This window comes from Podarcis pityusensis, assembly GCF_964106645.2.
Source record: "Podarcis pityusensis genome assembly, chromosome: 14".
NCBI lineage: Eukaryota > Metazoa > Chordata > Lepidosauria > Squamata > Lacertidae > Podarcis > Podarcis pityusensis.
In genome coordinates, this window is record NC_138039.1 from 961,236 (window position 1) to 980,533 (window position 19,298).

At 43.3% G+C, this 19,298-nt stretch overlaps 1 protein-coding gene across 2 annotated transcripts in view; it reads right to left on the reverse strand.

Annotated features, from left to right (window-relative positions):
- ADCY9 (adenylate cyclase 9) overlaps nt 1–19,298 on the reverse strand; it is a 29,804-nt gene that overhangs the window by 7,472 nt on the left and 3,034 nt on the right. Inside the window, exons 2-11 of one of the 2 annotated variants that reach the window (XM_080981348.1) lie at nt 17,661–17,833; nt 13,099–13,203; nt 11,995–12,110; nt 8,784–8,886; nt 6,847–7,055; nt 6,174–6,333; nt 5,210–5,358; nt 4,730–4,771; nt 3,330–3,371; nt 849–890 (exon numbers count right to left, since the gene is read on the reverse strand). In XM_080981348.1, coding sequence (XP_080837474.1) covers nt 849–890; nt 3,330–3,371; nt 4,730–4,771; nt 5,210–5,358; nt 6,174–6,333; nt 6,847–7,055; nt 8,784–8,886; nt 11,995–12,110; nt 13,099–13,203; nt 17,661–17,833 — 1,141 coding nt within the window. Of the gene's footprint in view, nt 1–848; nt 891–3,329; nt 3,372–4,729; nt 4,772–5,209; nt 5,359–6,173; nt 6,334–6,846; nt 7,056–8,783; nt 8,887–11,994; nt 12,213–13,098; nt 13,204–17,660; nt 17,834–19,298 lie in introns of both variants that reach the window. The other variant, XM_080981347.1, reaches the window with a different exon arrangement.

Here is a 19,298-nt window from a genome sequence, read left to right on the forward strand (position 1 = left end):
TCATTCAGATATGAGGCCAATGTATACATACCAAACATTTAACTAAATATATGCAAATAAAACACAAAATGAGCAAACCAAATAAAATTCTGTGCTGCCGTCAAAAGACAAACAATCAAATCCTTATTCTTCAAATATTTATTTTAGCTGGTACAGTGGTACCTTAGTTTTCCAACGTAATCCATTCTGGAAGACCGTTCGAGTTCCGAAACGGAAAACTCAATACAGAAGCCTCAAAATGGAAAACTCAATACGGAAGCCGCGTTTCATGTTTGACTTCCAAGGCGAGTTAAAAAACGAAGCATTTACTTCTGGGTTTACGGCGTTCGAAAACTGAAACTTCCATCAACGGAGACGTTCGAAAACTGAGGTACCACTGTATACAGATTTAAGAGGGCCAATTGGGTCCTGATAGTATATCATGTTTCACAATTTTCTGAACCCTCTAAAAATACCAAAATTTATTTGCAGGTTCACCACTTGTGTCATGATGTACCAGTTTTGTTCCAATCCAGATTTTCTCCAATTGCTATTTACTTCCCCTCTCCCGACTACCTTCCCTCCCACTCTCTCACACACATACACGGATAGTGTCACAATTAGTTACTACTTGGGTAAATCACATCATGTCCAGTTTGGTCCTGAGATGTCAAATAAAGTATTCTGTCAGACTTGAGTCTCCCAAGTTTTCATGTGAGAGTCTGTTTAACCTTCATCTGTCACAGTTATCTGCAGATAATATGTCTATGACTGACTAATCTAACTGCACCACTCTCTACATTTCAGAAATATGATCAAGCAAGCAAAAGAAAAACACAAAAAACTGGGAACTAGGTATCAATTCTTACCTATAGTTCTGTTCTAACTGAAGAGGGGAGATTTCTGTGGAGCTGAAATCCAAATATAGCAAAACATCAACAGAAATGAATAGGAGAGGTAATAATTGCAGGATTTAGTGAGCTTAATCTACATTTAGAATTTCCATTTCTTAGTCCCAGGGATTCCACTGGAGTTTTACCTATACCTTGGTGGCTTCAGACATTCACCATGAAGTGATGAAAATAATGAAGTTTGATGTTGATCAAGCCCTTAAATGAAAAACCATTTGCTTAAGTCTGAAAACAGCTACTTCTGTTCTTGCCATTATTTAGGGTACAGACACATGGTGAGCGTTTCTTCTCCTCACTTTCGCTTCTGTGACACCACATATAAAGGTAAAGGTAAAGGGGACCCCTGACCATTAATAATAATGATAATAATAATAATAATTTATTATTTGTACCCCGCCCATCTGGCTGGGTTTCCCCAGCCACTCTGGGCGGCTTCCATAGAAACAAAAAATACAGTAAAATATCACAGATTAAAAGCTTCCCTGAACAGGGCTGCCTTAAGATGCCTTCTAAATGTCAGGTAGTTATTTATCACTTTGACATCTGATGGGAGGGCGTTCCACAGGGCAGGCGCCACTACCGAGAAGGCCCTCTGCCTGGTTCCCTGTAGCTTTGCTTCTCGCAATGAGGGAACCGCCAGAAGGCCCTCGGCGCTGGACCTCAGCGTCCGGGCAGAACGATGGGGGTGGAGACGCTCCTTCAGGTATACTGGGCCGAGGCCGTTTAGGGCTTTAAAGGTCAACACCAACACTTTGAATTGTGCTCGGAAACGTACTGGGAGCCAATGTAGGTCTTTCAAGACCGGTGTTATGTGGTCTCGGTGGCCGCCCCCAGTCACCAGTCTAGCTGCCGCATTCTGGATTAGTTGTAATTTCCGGGTCACCTTCAAAGGTAGCCCCACGTAGAGCGCATTGCAGTAGTCCAAGCGGGAGATAACTAGAGCATGCACCACTCTGGCGAGACAGTCCGCGGGCAGGTAGGGTCTCAGCCTGCGTACCAGGTGGAGTTGGTAGACAGCTGCCCTGGATACAGAATTGACCTGCGCCTCCATGGACAGCTGTGAGTCCAAAATGACTCCCAGGCTGCGCACCTGGTCCTTCAGGGGCACAGTTACCCTATTCAGGACCAGGGAGTCCTCCACACCAGCCCGCCCCCTGTCCCCCCAAAACAATACTTCTGTCTTGTCAGGATTCAACTTCAATCCATTAGCCGCCATCCATCCTCCAACCGCCTCCAGGCACTCACACAGGACCTTCACTGGTTCTGATTTGAAAGAGAGGTAGATTAGGTCCAGTCATGGCCGACTCTGGGGTTGCGGTGCTCATCTCGCTTTACTGGCCGAGGAAGCCGGCATACAGCTTCCGGGTCATGTGGCCAGCATGACTAAGCTGCTTCTGGCGAACCAGAGCAGCACACGGAAATGCCGTTTACCTTCCTGCCGGAGCGGTACCTATTTATCTACTTGCACTTTGACGTGCTTTCAAACTGCTAGGTTGGCAGGAGCAGGGACCGAGCAACAGGAGCTCACCCCGTCGCGGGGATTCGAACTGCCGACCTTCTGATCGGCAAGTCCTAGGCTCTGTGGTTTAATCCACAGCGCCACCCCCGTCCCTACGACACCACATATACCAGGCTTCAAAACTAGCACCGATGTAGGCACACACTGCATTTTTTCTTTTTTTAAAATCCAGGCAACTGTTATATTTCTCTAGTTTATTTGGCATTTTTTTACAGTCAATTTGGTTGTTCCTGAGCTAAATTCTGAAGCAGGCTGCTGATGTCTAACTCTTTGGACATGGAGTTCAGTGTACAATTGACCTTTTTTAGTGTTTCTAATAAATACACAAGCAAGGTTTTATAGCATACAGCGGTACCTTGGTTCTCAAACGCCTTGGTACTCAAATGCCTTGGTTCTCAAACGCTGAAAACCCGGAAGTAAGTGTTCTGGTTTTCGAACATTTTTCAGAAGCTGAACGTCTAATGCGGCTGTCAGCTACTGTTCCTGGGGCACCTGCACCAATCAGAAGCTGTGCCTTGGTTTCTGAACATTTTGGAAGTTAAATGGACTTCCGGAATGGATTAAGTTTGGCGCTTTTGTTTTTGCTATTTATTTTGCGTTTTTGTCTTTGAGGCTTTTTTGGTTAATTTGTTTTTATGACTGTATGGAACCCAGTTCAGCTACGGATTGATTGTGTGACTGTGGAAATGGATAAAAAAACCCCATCCAAACAATGACTCTCATCAGTGCAGGGATGCTTTGGTTTTGGAATGGACTTCCAGAACGGATTAAGTTTGAGAACCAAGGTACCACCGTAATAGTTTTAAATAACAGTTCTTTTAAAGCTTTCTTTTTTAAAAAAAAAAAGTTATAGCACTTCATTTAAGCCTTTGAGGAGAAAGCAGAAAGTGCAAGGAAGACCGCTAGATGTTAATGATTACCTGATGTTCTGTGTAGAGTTGAAGATTTCCATGGAGCTGAAACTGAAATGCAAGAAGCACTGGATCAGCAAGAAAATTCACAGGCCACTATTCCCACTGCAGCAACAACTGCTTGACAAAATGTGACTCTGCCTTAATGCATCAGATATTGCATCAAGCATTTCTTCAGAAATGGGCAATGAGCCTCATGTATGTCTGCTGTCTCCAAGGTTCACATGTTACAGCTTCTTAGTCCATGTCAGATAACCAGGTCTACAAGATGGTCCTTAATGTGTTTAGTTCAACTGACATGAAAAGGCCGTTTTAACACCTGCATAGTGCATGTTTTATGAGCATGGTGGTCGTGTAGAACCAAACGGGGAAAATGTTCGGGAAGGCCTGTAAACACCACCTTGGTAGCCAAGATAAATTCAGGACGAATTGGCAGTCGCTGCCAGAATCAGCTCACATTATGTTTATGCTACTTGGCTTGCTTTGACGTTATGCTTATCTGGGGGCTTGAGACGTTTAGTTATTGGCCTAGGGAGGGGAGCTATCTGTAAGACTGGGGGGCCTGCCGCCCATGCCTTCATCAAGGGGAGGTTCTGGCCAAACTGACATATGCTGTGCTTTGTGTAAGTGATGCATAAATGTTTTCCAGGGTGCACCCAAGTCATGATGAGTGCTTCCCGTTTCGGAGTCTGTAACGGCATAAAGAAGGCATAGGCAAACTCGGCCCTCCAGATGTTTTTGGGACTACAACTCCCATCACCTCTAGCTAACAGGACCAGTGGTCAGGGATGATGGGAATTGTAGTCTGAAAAACATCTGGAGGGCCGAGTTTGCCTATGCCTGGCATAAAGGCTCTGCAGGCTGTGTTGCAGGCTAGTGCATTCTAAAAATGCACTAGAATTGGCCGTTCTGGAATTTTTTACATTCTTTTTTGGTATCCCTACATCAAACCACTTGCACAGGCTCTCTTTTGGGCCTATGGATCAGGACAGTGATAGGGCAAGCTCAGGCTGGAGGCTCCAAGCACCTGCTGACCCGAAATACAAACTGGTCACATTACAAATGATCTAAGTAAAAACTGGAGATGGTTATCCTCCACTTGGCCGTTTCCATTTTCCTTACACCAAACAATAATGGGCAGGACGCAAGGAACCTCAAATCCAAGCTCAAACCAAAAAGGAAAAGGCATAGACATCCACCTGATGGCTATCATGCAGTAAAGCATGATGACTTCAGATACAGAGTACCAGAGCTTCTCAAAACCTTGTGAATATAAGCTGGGGGTGGGGGAGAAGGAGAAAGCAATTGTTCAAGGTCTAAAAATGCTGCTGGTTGATATAAAGACTTAGGGAAAAGGCTGCCAGGCTCAGTAATAGCCAGAAACGAAAGGAAATCCAATGAATGCTTACCTAAAGTTCTTTACCGATTCAATATATGATTCCTCCACAGAGCTGAAACAAAAACGCAAGAGACTGACAACAACAAATCAAAAGCATGGAGGGGAAAAAAAAAAGAACAGTTGCAAAAAACACCCCTCAAAAAGAGAAAAACGAAACACCCCTCCTAACTGCCACTGTCCAAATCTCATTCTGGGCTGCTAAATACCCATTCTGACACAGAGTTATACACCAGCCTCAACCCTCCTTCCCCCCAGGGGTTAACCACATTACTTCACAAAACGTCAAAGTATACATCTGATGGCTAAAGTGGCAGCACTTCTAATCAACGAAGACACCTGGTGAATCTGCTTGCAGGTGGAAGAGGGAGAGAGAACACCTATTTCACTCCAGCTTCCTGATGATGCTCTCCAAGACTCCTCACTGGGGAAAAGACACTGTCCCAACTCACAGGCAACAGGCAGGCAGCACCACTTTTCCCCAAAGGCTCACCTGTCAGGGCACAGAGGCACCCACAGCAAAACTAGCAAGACTCCTCCAACAAGAGTGGCCAGAGATGATCTCATCCAGGAGCTGAGCTGGCAGAAGTTACAGTACTGGACAATAGTGATGAGAATTGCAGAACACATAAACATGGTATACTGCAACAAACAGAAACAGCAGCTATTAGTCATATATGATCTATTGGAATGGGATGTCTAAGTAAATGCACAGGAATCCACTTTTTTTCTTTTTTTAATGGCTGTGGTTGCGAAACCAAAATTTCACTAGTTATTATGCCTCCCCTCAGGGCTGGATTTAGGTTTGGTGAGGCCCTAAGCTACGGAAGGTAATGGGGCCCGTTATATGTCCAGCTGTCCTTTGTCAACAACAAATTGCCGCTGTTTATTGTGTTGAATATATGCTATATTTATGGACCTACACTGTTGCTATATGTAGGTTTTATTTTACTTGCTTTTTATCTTATATTTTGGAAATGTACATCCAGGTTTTTTTCCGTCAAATTTTTTTTGGGGGCCCCAAGAGAGTGGGGCCCTAAGCTACAGCTTGTTTAGCTTACATGTAAATCTGGCACTGCCTCCCCTCCTCAGGCTCACTCCATTTAACGTATGTTGGCTTCACATGCAGCCAGCCTCTCCAACGCTGCCTACGCTCTCTCCTTTGAAGAATGAAGCACCCATAGCCAGCTCACTGGGGCCTGCCAGGCACTTCCTTTCCCATCTCCCTCAGCACTGCTTCCAACTCCTCTCAGGAAGAAAGCAACCTGCATACGTTTGGGCACCCAGGGAAGATCTACTCACCAACGTTTCTGGTAACTGAATTTTGAAAAAAAGAAAGAAAGCGAGAGAGCCAGCTTGTGGTTCTCAATCTCGATCCTCTACCTGCTTCCTCCCAGGATATAGCGGGAGCACAGAAAAACCAGTCCAGTTATGGGATTCAGCAATGTATGACTTACATAAATGTTTGTTTCGAATTCCAAGCTGAAGTGAGAGAAGACTGCGACAGCGGGGAGGGAGATCCAAACGGCACCAATGAAGTGTCGCGGCAACCAGCCGGCAATCCCCTCCAACAGCCGCTTTGTGCAAGCCATTACGTCCTCCAGAAAGAACACCATTCTGAAAACAACACACATCCAAGTCAGCCAGTGTAGCCGCTTCTATCTATGACAGAACTGAGCCTAGAAAGGCAAAGAAGCGGAGGGGAATGGTTTTGCAAGTCTCTCTGTATAGCTGCCACTTCACTCAGAGCGGGCCTCTACGCAAGGAAATGGAATGCTTGATTTCCTCTCTTAATCAGACTAGCAGCGGCAGCCCCGCCATTTTGCTGGATCCTGCTCTCTTCCTGTCATGTTCTCACCTTTAGGGTGCCTTACACGTTTAATTATGTCCAAAGTGACTCAAGTGGGTTTTGCCTGGCCTAGGGTGGACCACTAGTACAAATCTGAGTCCTGGCTCACCTCTAAGTAGCGAAAGGAGGAGCCTGTTTTCCATACAACAGAGCTACGAAGGCCCTCACAGAACTCTCTATCCCATTCTTAGCTATTCCCATTTCAAACCCAAGAAGCAGGCCCTGCCTCTGCTGCTATCCTAGGCGCCCGGTGAGAGTGATCCAGACTCTGCCTCATTTACCTAATGGAGACGATAAGGGACAGCGCCTCTAGCAGGATGGCAATGACCACCACAACCACTGCTGCAGGTGGGGGAGGAGTTGCAGCCATCCCATGCTTCAGGAAGCAGGTGACAGAGAGGATGAGGAAGACTGTTGTGGACAGCAAAACATCCAGAAGTGAACTAAAGGTAGCGCTGGCGAAGGTCTTCACGGGGGTGTTCCTCATAACCTGTTTCAGATAAAGGCAAAAAGAACAGAATGAGACGGTGCACCAATATGTGGGTGCCCTCTTTCTTTCTTTCTTGTTTGTCTTTTAAGGAGAATCAAATCCAGTGTGGGCATTTCTGTCAAATACGATGGCACAGACAGAGCTTTTGGGGGTAGGAGACAGAAGGAAGGTGTTACGTTATTTAGTAAAATGTATATACCACCTGTTCAACTGAAGACCTCCAAGCTATTTACAAAGAGCAATATAATATATTTTTTTTAAACACAAATATAAAACAAACAGTACAAATTTTTTTACATATAAATATCTCATCACTGATTCTGTCCATTTGTATGCTTTATTTCCTTGGGTTAAAAAATTCTTTTTTACTCTCCTTTGGCCTTCCTTCAGTATAATAGGGTAAAAAGGATGTTTTTTTAACCCAAGGAAATAAAGCGTACTATTTCTGTTCCTCCTGCTCTGGAGTGAAGCTTCCCAGCAGCTTTCCCCTCTGTCCCTGTCCTCAACCTTCTTGCTTTCCTTCCTTCCTTTCCTCCCATCCTCTTACTGCACCTCCACACTCTATGCTCTAGGCTCCCCTTTGCCCCAAACTGCCACCCTTACCTGCTTTCTTGTTCTCAGCTTGGGAAATGCAGCCAGCTGCCTTTTATTCTTCAGCTGTGTGCATTCCTCAGCTCTGACTGCATTGCTAGGCGCTCTCCTTCCGGGAGGCCACTCAGTCCAGCTGCCAGCTGCTAAGTTGCCTTCCGACAGTATCTTATATCCCACACTCTCAATGGCAACTTATTGCAGTGCTGAATGCAGGGGGCAGCTGCAGCTTTGGGGTCTTCAAAAGGGACTATTCACCAGAACCGGTGATAGTGTAACAAAACACGAGGGATTTCGGCAACGCAAATTTAGACTGGCTATTAGGAACTACCTTACAATTTAAGAAGAGGCAAAGCTCCCATGAATGTTGAGAAACTCCCCCAGGGTAGCAGTGCATGTTCAGGAGGTTTAAGGATGGAGAACCTTTACAGTGTGATGGACCTTTGTGCTATAAAGGATGTTCAGGTGCTGTCACACAAAAGATGGAGCAGGCTCATTTTCTCCTGCTCCAGGGTAGGACTCGAACCCATGGCTTCAAGTTACAAGAAAGGAGATTCCGACTCAACATCAGGAAGAACTTTCTGACAGCAAAGAGCTGTTCAGCGGTGGAATGGATTCCCTTGGACTCACTGGAGGTTTTTAAGCAGAGGTTGGATGGCCATCTGTCATGGATTCTTTAGTTGAGATTCTTGCATTGCAGGGGGGTGGCCAAAGGACCCTTGGGATCCGCTACAACTCTACAATTCTATGATTCTATGGTTCCTGCAACAGTGCATGGTTCTGTATCCTTAAACCATCCTGGCATCAAGTTCAGTAACTGCCTAAAAAGGAACCGAGTACAAACCATCACATCCTCCAAAACAACTCATAAAAGCCACAGACATGAAGGAGTTAAAGCATCTCTCTCCCCTCTTACGAAGTTCCAAATGTATGTTCAGAAGTATGAATTCAGAACCCTGGGAGAAAAGCAACTGGGCTGGGTGAGATTAAGAGCAGAGGACAATGATAAAGCACCCCTCCCTCCACAAAATGCAACACTCCAGGACTACTTTTCAGTGAAAAATGAAAAATTAGCACTTCATTAGTTTGCTTCTCAGAGACAACCAGAACATACACAATACACAACACACACAAACACACCTCTTCTTGATAGCTGCTCCTATAGTTCATCTCCAATTCCTGATCCAGGAAGTTCAGGCTCAGTCTGTTAATGGGCGGCTTAAAAAAATAGTCTTTCATCAAGCTAGAGGAAGAATAGAAAAGAGTTTACTTCTGCACAGTTATCATTTGAAGAAACAATTCCTAATGTCCCATTTCCAAGTTACTTCTTGGTTGAGCAACCGCTCTTAGTCTCTCACTATTCGGTATCTGTCTCCACACAAGGAAGGAAGGCAGTGCTCAGAATATTTCCATCAGGTAGACAGAGCCAATTCTAATTTTGTCCCTATCCTCCCCCCTACTGGATTGTGTAACGGCAACACTGAGACAGAGGAAGAGGAGGAGGAGGAGGAGGAGGAGGAGGAAGAAGAAGAAGCAGCAGCTGACAGTGTGTGCTACCTGCTGGACTGTGAAGTAAGAAAGCAGGCAGGCAGGGACTGGCTGAGGGAGATTCTGGCATTGCAGGTGGTTGGACTACCAGCCTCCAGCGGAGCTACAATTACGGTGAGGCATAACAGCAGAATGATCCACCTACATCTTGCAAGTAACTCAACTTCTGAGACACCCCCCTTCTATATGGGAAATGTCATCCCATGTTGTCCCCAAGGATTGCATCACTTGCACAATTTACAGATTCAAAGTCTCACCACGGATGGCACTAACGTCCTGCAAGTTATGAGGTGGCATGTTACTTCCTTCGTGCATAGACTTACTGTGTTTTAATTTGTTGGAAGCTGCCCAGAGGGCCTGGGGCAACCCAGTCAGATGGGTGGCAGAATAATAATTTCCATTTACACTAAGATGGGGAGCAAGCCTGTGCGGCAAAATGTAAACCCAATTTGCACAAACTGTTGGGGTATGCAGAAATGGCAAAACTTAAAGGTAAAGGTAAAGGGACCCCTGACCATTAGGTCCAGTCGTAGCCGACTCTGGGGTTGCGGCACTCATCTCGCTTTATTGGCCGAGGGAGCCGGCTTACAGATTCCAGGTCATGTGGCCAGCATGACTAAGCCGCTTCTGGCGAACCAGAGCAGCGCACAGAAACACCGTTTACCTTCCCGTCAGAACGGTACCTATTTATCTACTTGCACTTTGAGGTGCTTTCGAACTGCTAGGTTGGCAGGAGCAGGGACATAGCAATGGGAGCTCATCCCGTTGCGGGGATTCGAACCGCCAACCTTCTGATCGGCAAGTCCTAGGCTCTGTGGTTTAACCCACAGCGCCACCCGCATCCTTACTGGAAGATTAAGATGTTGCATACCATCTTTGCAACACCCATATAAGGTAGCCCAGTGTTATTATCCACACATGCAGGTGGAGGACAAAGGCTGAGAGGCGAGTAACCTAGCAAGTTAATGCAGAACATGAATTTAGAACTGGGAACTACTTTGCTCCCAACTCATGCTCACAGCCACTCTATCACACCAGGTCTCAGAGATGCTGCAGTGCTCACTAGGGTGCCCTCGTCAAAGCAGGGGAGAAACACCAAAACCCCTGGAGAGACCGGGTGCTTCGCTGGGGCTTGACTGCTCATGGCCAACTGCCCACCTAACAAGGCGCTGCTTAGACAAATCTCACAGTCGCCTCCTGAAAATATTTATTTAAAAACTGTGACTAGTTATTTAAGAACATGTGAAGAACCCTGATGGATCAGACCAAACAGCTATTTAATCCAACATCCCATTTCCCACAGGGGCCAAAAGGAGAACACGAGGGCCCTCTCCCCAATGTTGTTTCATAGCAACTGGTATTCAAAGCCTGTTTCCCCAAAGGTAGTACATTTTCTTGCCTCATCCCATTTTAAAGCCAGCTAAGTGGATGACTGCCACAATATCACTTGGTAGTGAAATCCAGTTTAAGTGTGTGCTGTGTGATGACTCTACTGGGTTTTCGTACGGGAGGTTGGGGAAAACTTAAGTCTACCCAGTTTCTCTACACAATGCATACAGTGGTGCCCCGCAAGACGGAAAACTCGCTAGACGGAAAACTCGCTAGACGAAAGGGTTTTCCATTTTTTGAGCTGCTTCGCAAGACGATTTTCCGTATGGGCTTGCTTCGCAAGACGAAAACGTCTTGCAAGTTTGTTTCCTTTTTCTTAACACCGTTAATACAGTTGCGACTTGACTTCGAGGAGCAACTCATAGAACGCAGTGTACATAGTAGCCTTTTTTGAGGTTTTTAAAGATTTTGGTGATTTTTGAAGCTTTTCCAAAAGTTCTTTTGCAGCCATTTGGTAAGTTAAGCTTTTAAAACTTTTTTGGGGGGGTTTGGATTTTGGGTTGGGGTGTTTGGAATTCAAGGACTTGGTGTTGGGGAGGGGTTTGCAAGAATCTGGAAGCTTGTGTGTTTTTTTCTGCATTTTTATGATTTTCTGTGACCGTTGGGCCACTCTGCTGTTTTTTTAAAAAAATTCTGGATTTGAATTTCTGTGTGCTGGGTGGGTGGGGGAACAGTTGGGGAGGGGTTTGCAAGAATCTGGAAGCTTGTGGTTTTTTTTCTGCATTTTTATGATTTTCTGTGACCATTGGGCCACTCTGCTGTTTTTTAAAAAAAATTCTGGGTTTGAATTTTGAAATGCTCTTTACAGTATGTGTGACTTTAAAGAGCACTTAATAAACTCTTGTTGTACCAAATTTGGCTTTGTTTGGACTTTTTTTGACTATAGGAACGCATTAATTGATTTTCAATGCATTCCTATGGGATTTCGTGCTTTGCAAGACGAAAAATTCGCTAGACGAAAAAATTCGCGGAACGAACTAATTTCATCTTGCGAGGCACCACTGTAATCTTATGTACCTCTGTAATGGTAAACTAAAAAGCACCATATGTTGCAAACTTTCCCTTGATCACTCCGATTGCCCTTTTCTGACCCTTTTCCAGCTCTACAGCCATTGTTTCTGAGGTGAGGTGGCAAGAACGACAAACAACACTCCCGAGTGTGGTTGCACTGCAGATTTGTATGACAGCAGTAGCATATCAGCAGTTTACTTTTCAGTCCCTTTCCTAACGATCCCCAACATGGATTTTGCTTTTTTCACAGCTACCATGCACTGCACTGGGTCCATATTTCCACTGAGCTATCCACCACGAGATCAATACCCCTTTCCTATTCAGTTGCTGCTAGTTCAGACCCCACTAGTGTGTATGTGAAGCTGAGATTCCCCCCACCCCCCACCACATCCATCCTTCTCACCTGTCTTCTTTTATCACGTCAACAAAGTGAGCGTCCGTTTTCTCCCTGATGTTTTTGAAGCGCAGTGGCAGAAGTGGTGACTGGTCCAAGCTCACGCCAACCCATCTTCCTTTCTCCTGCAACATTTCATAAAGGGATGTTTGGCTGTTGCTCAGCTTCTCCTCTTGTGGAGGACTTAGAAGACCATTCTGGGACTTTGGACTGCATCCTCCAGGGCCCTGATTCAGATCAAAGGAGGGGCAAAAGCACAAAGAGACAGAGTGATCATGCCATTCTATTGTTCATCCTCAAGAAATTTTGACAGAAAAACTGCCTCAGCTCAAACAGTTTATAATCTGGAGTGAGAAAGCCTGCAAGCTTTCTTTTTTCAACAATTTTCAGGTTTGTAAACAGAACCAAACAATTAAGACAGAAGAAAATTTCAGGATATTCTTACAGTGCAAATTATTTTTATGCACATTATTTGTTGTTTTGCAAGTCAAAACACCCCTTGTCTGAAACAGAAGGGATGGTATTCAACTAAATTTTATACAGCGTAGAGCTACTGAAATTTATGGACCTAACTTAGCCATGTTCATTAATTTCAATTATCTCTATGTAAAACCTATGTAATACTATCAAAGATTTTCACATCACTGTGAAACCTACACTTTTTGCCCGAAACTAGCTAGTCTTATCCAATTAAGGCACACTGGCTCCACACAAAATCAGTGGCATGATCAAACATTATTTTACAATTTATTATTTACTTAATAAATTCCTATGCCACCTTTTATCTGATACCTGGGCCAGCACTGGTTTTTTTTAAAAAAAATTACTCTTCTACAACATGGATTGGAGAAAGCTAGATAAGGCTAGTCATGGAACTTTGTTGCTGGCTCTAATGTTACATCACTAATAGCTAATAGTTCAAAATGATCGGTCTGAAGCACCCAAGCGCAACTTCTGGAAGTATACAGATCAGTTCTGAGAATGGAATTCTGTATGTCAGTGGTTAAGTCAGTTTTCTCTTGAGACTACCCTAAGTGAGTTTCCAAATCTTGGACTTACCAAGAATGGGGCAGAGGAGCTAGAGAAGAATGCAAGCTGATAAATTAGTGTTACCTTTGTGCTGTTTTTATGTTCATCCTGACCCCCATTTTGGATAGCTCCTTCCTCTATACTTGCAGCAGAAGCAGATGCCAATGTAGTATTACATGAAGGGCATGTCTGGAAGCCAAAAGAGAAAAACACTGCAAGATTAATGTGTCTCTTTTAAATAGCACTGACATTGCAAATCTTAGCATGTCCAATCTGTATAAATTTCAGGATTCTTGGCAAAAGGTTTCTCAAATGCAGTCCATGGGATGTTGCCAACAGGTTGCACAGCACACTTAGTTGTCCTTTTTCCTTCCTTGAATATTTGGGAATAGAATTAAAATCACTTGAGCATAAAGGAAAGTAGTATCACATATGAGAAAAGCTATAACCACTTAATGGAAGCCTACCTATAATTAAACAAAAATACAGTGAATGCACTTGTACTTAGATAATCTGTTTGGAATAATGGAAATGCCATCTTAAAAAAGAAAAGAAAAAAGATTCTAGTTCTCACGGCCACAGATACAGAATGTTAAAGCTGAAAACATAGTCCATAAAAGATAGAGAAGCGGCTCTAATTCATCATTTATCTTATTTTTATATCCTGCCTTCCAGCTCACTAGAAGGGACCAGGAGGAAGATCTCAGTTGACACACAATATCAAGAGCCCCTTCCTCACAAGGTGTACTTGTTCAGAAAAGCACAACACACACACACACACATGGCTGCAATGGTTTATAGCAGGGGCAGGAAACCAGTGGCCCTCCATATATGGCTGGACTACAACTCCCATCACCCCTAAACATTAGCCATGTGGGCAGAGACTGAAGGGAGTTGGAGTCCAACAACATCTGATGGGAAGGGGGGTGTCATAGGTTACACCATTGGTGGTTTATAGAAACCATCCCAGTCAGGCAACCATTACAGAAGCCCCAGGCTATTCAAGTGATTTATTGTGTAAGCAAGGTTTGGATATAAAATACTAGAGAAGCATAAAACCTCAAAACCAGTAAAGGAATGGACTCTCAAGTGATGAAGTTATTTCGCATTTTATAATATAAAACCTCAATTGACTGGAGTGTCGAATTGGTTCTGGTGTATCAACAAGTTGATTTGGAAAGGCCCCAAATGTTTGTTGCATGGCATACTGTCATACTTCCTTCAAACCCTTAAAGAGGCAGTTATTATACAGCTTCTTAAAAAAAATTGCTGGACCCAAACATTATGGCCAATTATTGCCCAGTCTCCAATATTTCATTTCTGGGTAAGGCAACTGAGTTTATCACAGAGTTTAAGAAATGCATTTGACACATCTAATGCCTGCCTGCACACTGCTGTACTCTGAAAATGGTAACATAATAATTCATTGATTTAACCTTGACTTTGGCCACTTTTATGTTAAATGTTAATTTCTCTGCCAGGGCAAAGTTCCAGAGTCTGCGGAACTATACTTCAAATGCTAGTTCATCTGTCATTTTCCTGCACTTTTGATCTGTGCAGCTATTAACATAAATGAAAGTAAAAATTTGTGCATTACAACTTCATTCTCCACCCCCACAAATATTTAAATGTATCGCCTGTCAGGAGTGCTACATTTTGCTTTGCACCAACACCAACTTCTTCGAAAACCAGGTCCAATAAGGGACAACCTTCAGACACTCCCAACAGACAGGTATGAATGAGCCTCTTAGTTCTCAACCCCTCCAACAATTCAAACCCACCCCTGGTACCTCCTACAGAGGTGATGTATTTCAATGAGGACACCGACTACTGCAGAAGTTGACTTCAGAGGCTGCTATCCCTGTATAGATTGCCCTATGCCATTCTTCCTGTTAGTCCTTCAATGAGCCAAATGAAATTTTCATTTAATAATAATAATAATAATAATAATAATAACAAATAACATTTATTTATACCCTGACATCCCCAGCTGAGACCGGGCTCAGGGCGGCTAACACCAAATATATAATACATTAAAAACACAAAATCAATTAGTTTAAAATACAATTCGAATCACATTTAAAATCAAAATAAAATTAAGTGGGAACCCACGAATCATAACCGTAGGGGTAAGGAATTAAAAGTTCACCAGGCCCGGCTACCCGTGCTGGTCCCATAGATAGAAAGAGCCAAGGAGGTCACTTACAATAAAGTACACATTTCAGAGACAAAGCCTCGTGTTGAATGCTCATTCTCCAAAATCAGATGCTTCAAATGAGTGAGGTCCCTTATACCTGTTTCTCTAGTAACTTGGTTTGCTATAAAATAATGCAGTTGGTGCAAATGGACCCAGTTAATGTGGAGTGGCAATCCTCTCTACTGATACAGGTTTTCTATTCGTGTTGACAAGTCCTTATTCGTATGATCTTGAACTTCTGTTTCTTCCAGACCATCAATGTTGCCTTTGTGGAAGGGTTATCAACCCACTCCAAATTTCTGATAGGTGACTGTCCTAAAATCAAGTATTAGATTTCTCTTTTTCAGTCCCTTCCCCTGCTACCCACAGCCTGTCCTGTGGCTAATGTATACACAGGCTACAGCATTCAAAAGCTGAAAAGCCTCATAATAATGCAACAAGCATGGCTCCCCCACCCCACCCATTTTGCACGCTCGTGGGGTTTTCCTTTACCAAGTCAGGGCTTGGCACTTAAAGTGATGTATTTTGTCGCAACCCTTTGCCGCACAGAAATAATTTGTGTTTGAATTTCAATACATAAGATTTGGAAGTAAAAGCTTATTTCTGAGAGATCAACCATTAAAAACACTTTCCCTGTGTTGATAATTTGACTTCCATTGATTGAAACCTTTTTTTAGCACAATCCAACCACTGGAAATAAGTTTAATGGTAATAATGTATATATTGAGATTCCTGCATTGCAGGGGGTTGGAATAGATGACCTTTGGGATCCCTTCCAACACTACAATTCTATGAATGTTTTAAATTCCTGAGGATTATGACGCCAAGGAAGCAATCCATTAATGTGACATAGATACAGGGTGAAGCTCTATATGGTGTGCAGCTGTCTCTGACACTCCAGGGCTATACTGAAACACCTTATTCAAGATTCATTATAAATTTGAAGGACAGCCACGCTGCCATAATCCTTAATATTTCATCTGCAATTGCAGATGAAAATAACTATATCCTCTTTTTACTGAAAACACACAATCACATAAAGAACCATAGCCTAAAGGGATGAGGAAAATATTTAACAGGCTTGCTATGAATTACAAACTACAAATGCATCAGTTGATACTGACGGCATGTCCATCCTACCTACATCTCAAACTCAAGTCTGATAACAACCTTACATCTCATTTATTCACCCCTCCCACCACCCTGTGAAGGCTCATAGAGGCCAAGTATCTACAGAGCAAAGAATATGGGATTTGTACCTAAGCCTCTCAGGGCTACTGACTGCACTCGAAATGGCTCTGGAACACCCTTAACCAGCAATGTGCACCCCAGGTGTTTTTAATACAGCTCCCATCAGCTCCTGCCAACACACAATTGTTTTTAGTTAACAAATAAAAAAACTTATATCCCACCCTTTCTCTCCAAAGGGTGCCAGGGTAGTTAACAGCATAGGGGTGGGGAACCCAATCTCCAGTATACAGTATTTTTAATATTAAAAATGTTAATATACATTGCAAATTATTAATAATATATAGTTTGTTCCTTACACAACGCTTCAGTTCAGTTTGCATGTGCTTTGGCTTAATGAAACAGACATCCCCTCCTCCTCCTCCTCACAAGCTCCTTGAGGCAGAGTCCTCCCTTCTTTTTCAAGCTTTTGATACATTTATTGACTATTTTATGAGGAAGTTTAAGTGGTATGATTAAGGCAGGCATTAGAATCAATGGACTCTTGTTTCTCTACCATCACAGCATTTAAGCTAAAGAATGCTTTTCTGTTAAAACAAAACCAAAAGGTCTCTGCTCTGTCACCTGCTTTACTTTGTAAGCAACACACACACACAAAATTCAATCAGTTATTTTTCCCATGCAGATATCAGAAAAGCAACCCTGAAAAGTGACTGGTTAGCTGGAACAAATATTGCACTAGGAACAAATGCTTGGCAGAGCACACCAAATTGTGCACAGCTAAGAAGTGTCTCTTCCCACATACATTTGGGGATCTGAAGCCACAAATCGTACTTAAGGATCAGGACCTGAGAACAAGAGTTCCCTGCCACCCCTTGTTCCATTTGCCACCTGCTCCGAGGAACTCAAAGCGGCATTTCCGCACTAACACTGCTGCGGTGAGGGAGGTTGCACTGAGATATGGAGAACTGTCCACCTGGGGAGCTTCATGGCAGAATGGGAATTTGAACTGGGTCTCTCGCAGCCAACCCTCCACTTTAGCTATTATCACCCAGTATGGTTCCTCTCTCATTTTAGGGCTTCATAAGCAATAAAATGAAGAATGAAATCTTTCTGTTTCTCCTTCTTCAAGGATTCAGTGATGCATGTTCCTAGTTCTACTCCAACCACCCAAGTGGCTATTTAATGTCCCCAGCGAAAGCTTCTCAAACAAGTTTCTGATTAAAAACCCTTAGAAGTTTGAAGAATACATTTGACAAACCTTGTTTTTTTCCAACTGTCTGAAACCTTTTGCTAAGTTGCCAACATTCTCTGCTGATGAGGTTCCCTGTAACTTGCTTCTGTCTCCTGCTTCTAGACCTGGAAGCAGCATCTGTGAGCAGCTGCAGTGGGGCTCCTTCACTTTCAAACCAGAAATCAGGTATGTTTTCAAACCTACAGGAAAATTACAGTTAACAAAGCTGAAACCATTCTTCCACTACTATCCCTCCTCCCCACTTGTTTGTAGAACCCCTCTCTCAAATGTGCACTCCACTATGACTAGGCAAACCACAGCAGCCAGCTACTACTGCCAGCGAGCCAGCTATTCCCATGGCTCACTTCTCCTCTTGGGAACAGTCAGGCCCATCCTCTGGCAACAAAAAGACATTTCATAAACTGCTCTTAACAGACTTTTGTTTCCCTTTTCCTGCCTTCCTAATCCCTCACAATAAAAAGAAAGGCAAGAATAGGCTTATACAATACAGGGCCGCAGTATTTTACAATTTTTGAATACTGTAGGCATTTCTGTCCCACGCAGTAGCACTTGATTTCATTGGCAAGTGTGAATGTTTGCTTTAAAAAAACACCACACACACACACACTTTACATGTTATGAAGAGTGGGAATCCTGCACCAAGGACTACTGCACTGCAGCATCCGAATAACTGTAAGGCTTTTCTCGTCTAGCTAAATGCTAGCAGGACTCTGCCCCCCTCCCCACCAGCTTAGCAATGAGGTACAGCCTAATGGCCTGCAGATTATCTTCCTACAGCAAACATGGTGTCAAAAACATTTAGCAGTAAGCAGAATGGCTTGTGTACACACAGAAGTCCTTCAGGACACAAAGCTGACCCACCACCACTCAAGGTAAGACCCCTTCAACATTTCCAAGGCTGCAACCCTATGCACATCTTAAACAGAAGCCCTGTTGAATTCATTTTCCAGAGGGGAACCTATGATAGTTAACTGCAGCAACCAAGACTCCTGCATCTAGTACATCTAGTATACTAACAGTATTCAAAGCTCATTTCTGCATACTTTAATCCCTCTTTCACTAAACTGAGCTGAATCTAAATAAAAGCCATGAGAGTGACATAACCACATTAATTACCTGCATATGTTTATTATATTTTCAATATAACACTATACAAAGCTTAACCCAATTTAGAACTACCCATAAAACCAGGTTTTTAACTGAATTTATCCAGTATATGCAAGTTAAACATCCATTCAGTGTTAAGTGTGTTGCTGCAGAAAACAAAGGCTTCTCTTTACACAGCACAATGCTCCTCTGCAGGATAGACATAAGAAAATCTTCTAATTATGTCTTATCTTTGTTAAATGCTTAAGTGTACTGCTAGAACAGCAAGTAGGCGCTTTGTGGTAGTCATTCCCATCAAAGGCTTTCTACCACATCGGGAAGAGCCAGAAACCCTTTTTCTTTAAAAAAAGAGAGAGACAGAGAGAGCGATTTCACTATTAAATTGTTAATACTGTATTTGCAACTACTGACCTAGGAGTATTCTGTACTGGAAACACAGACTATAAATGTTATAAAGAAATAGATATATAATAAACAAAGATAAATTAGCCTTGGTGTCCTGGGGTGCAGCATATCTTGTACACTTCTGGGAGCTAC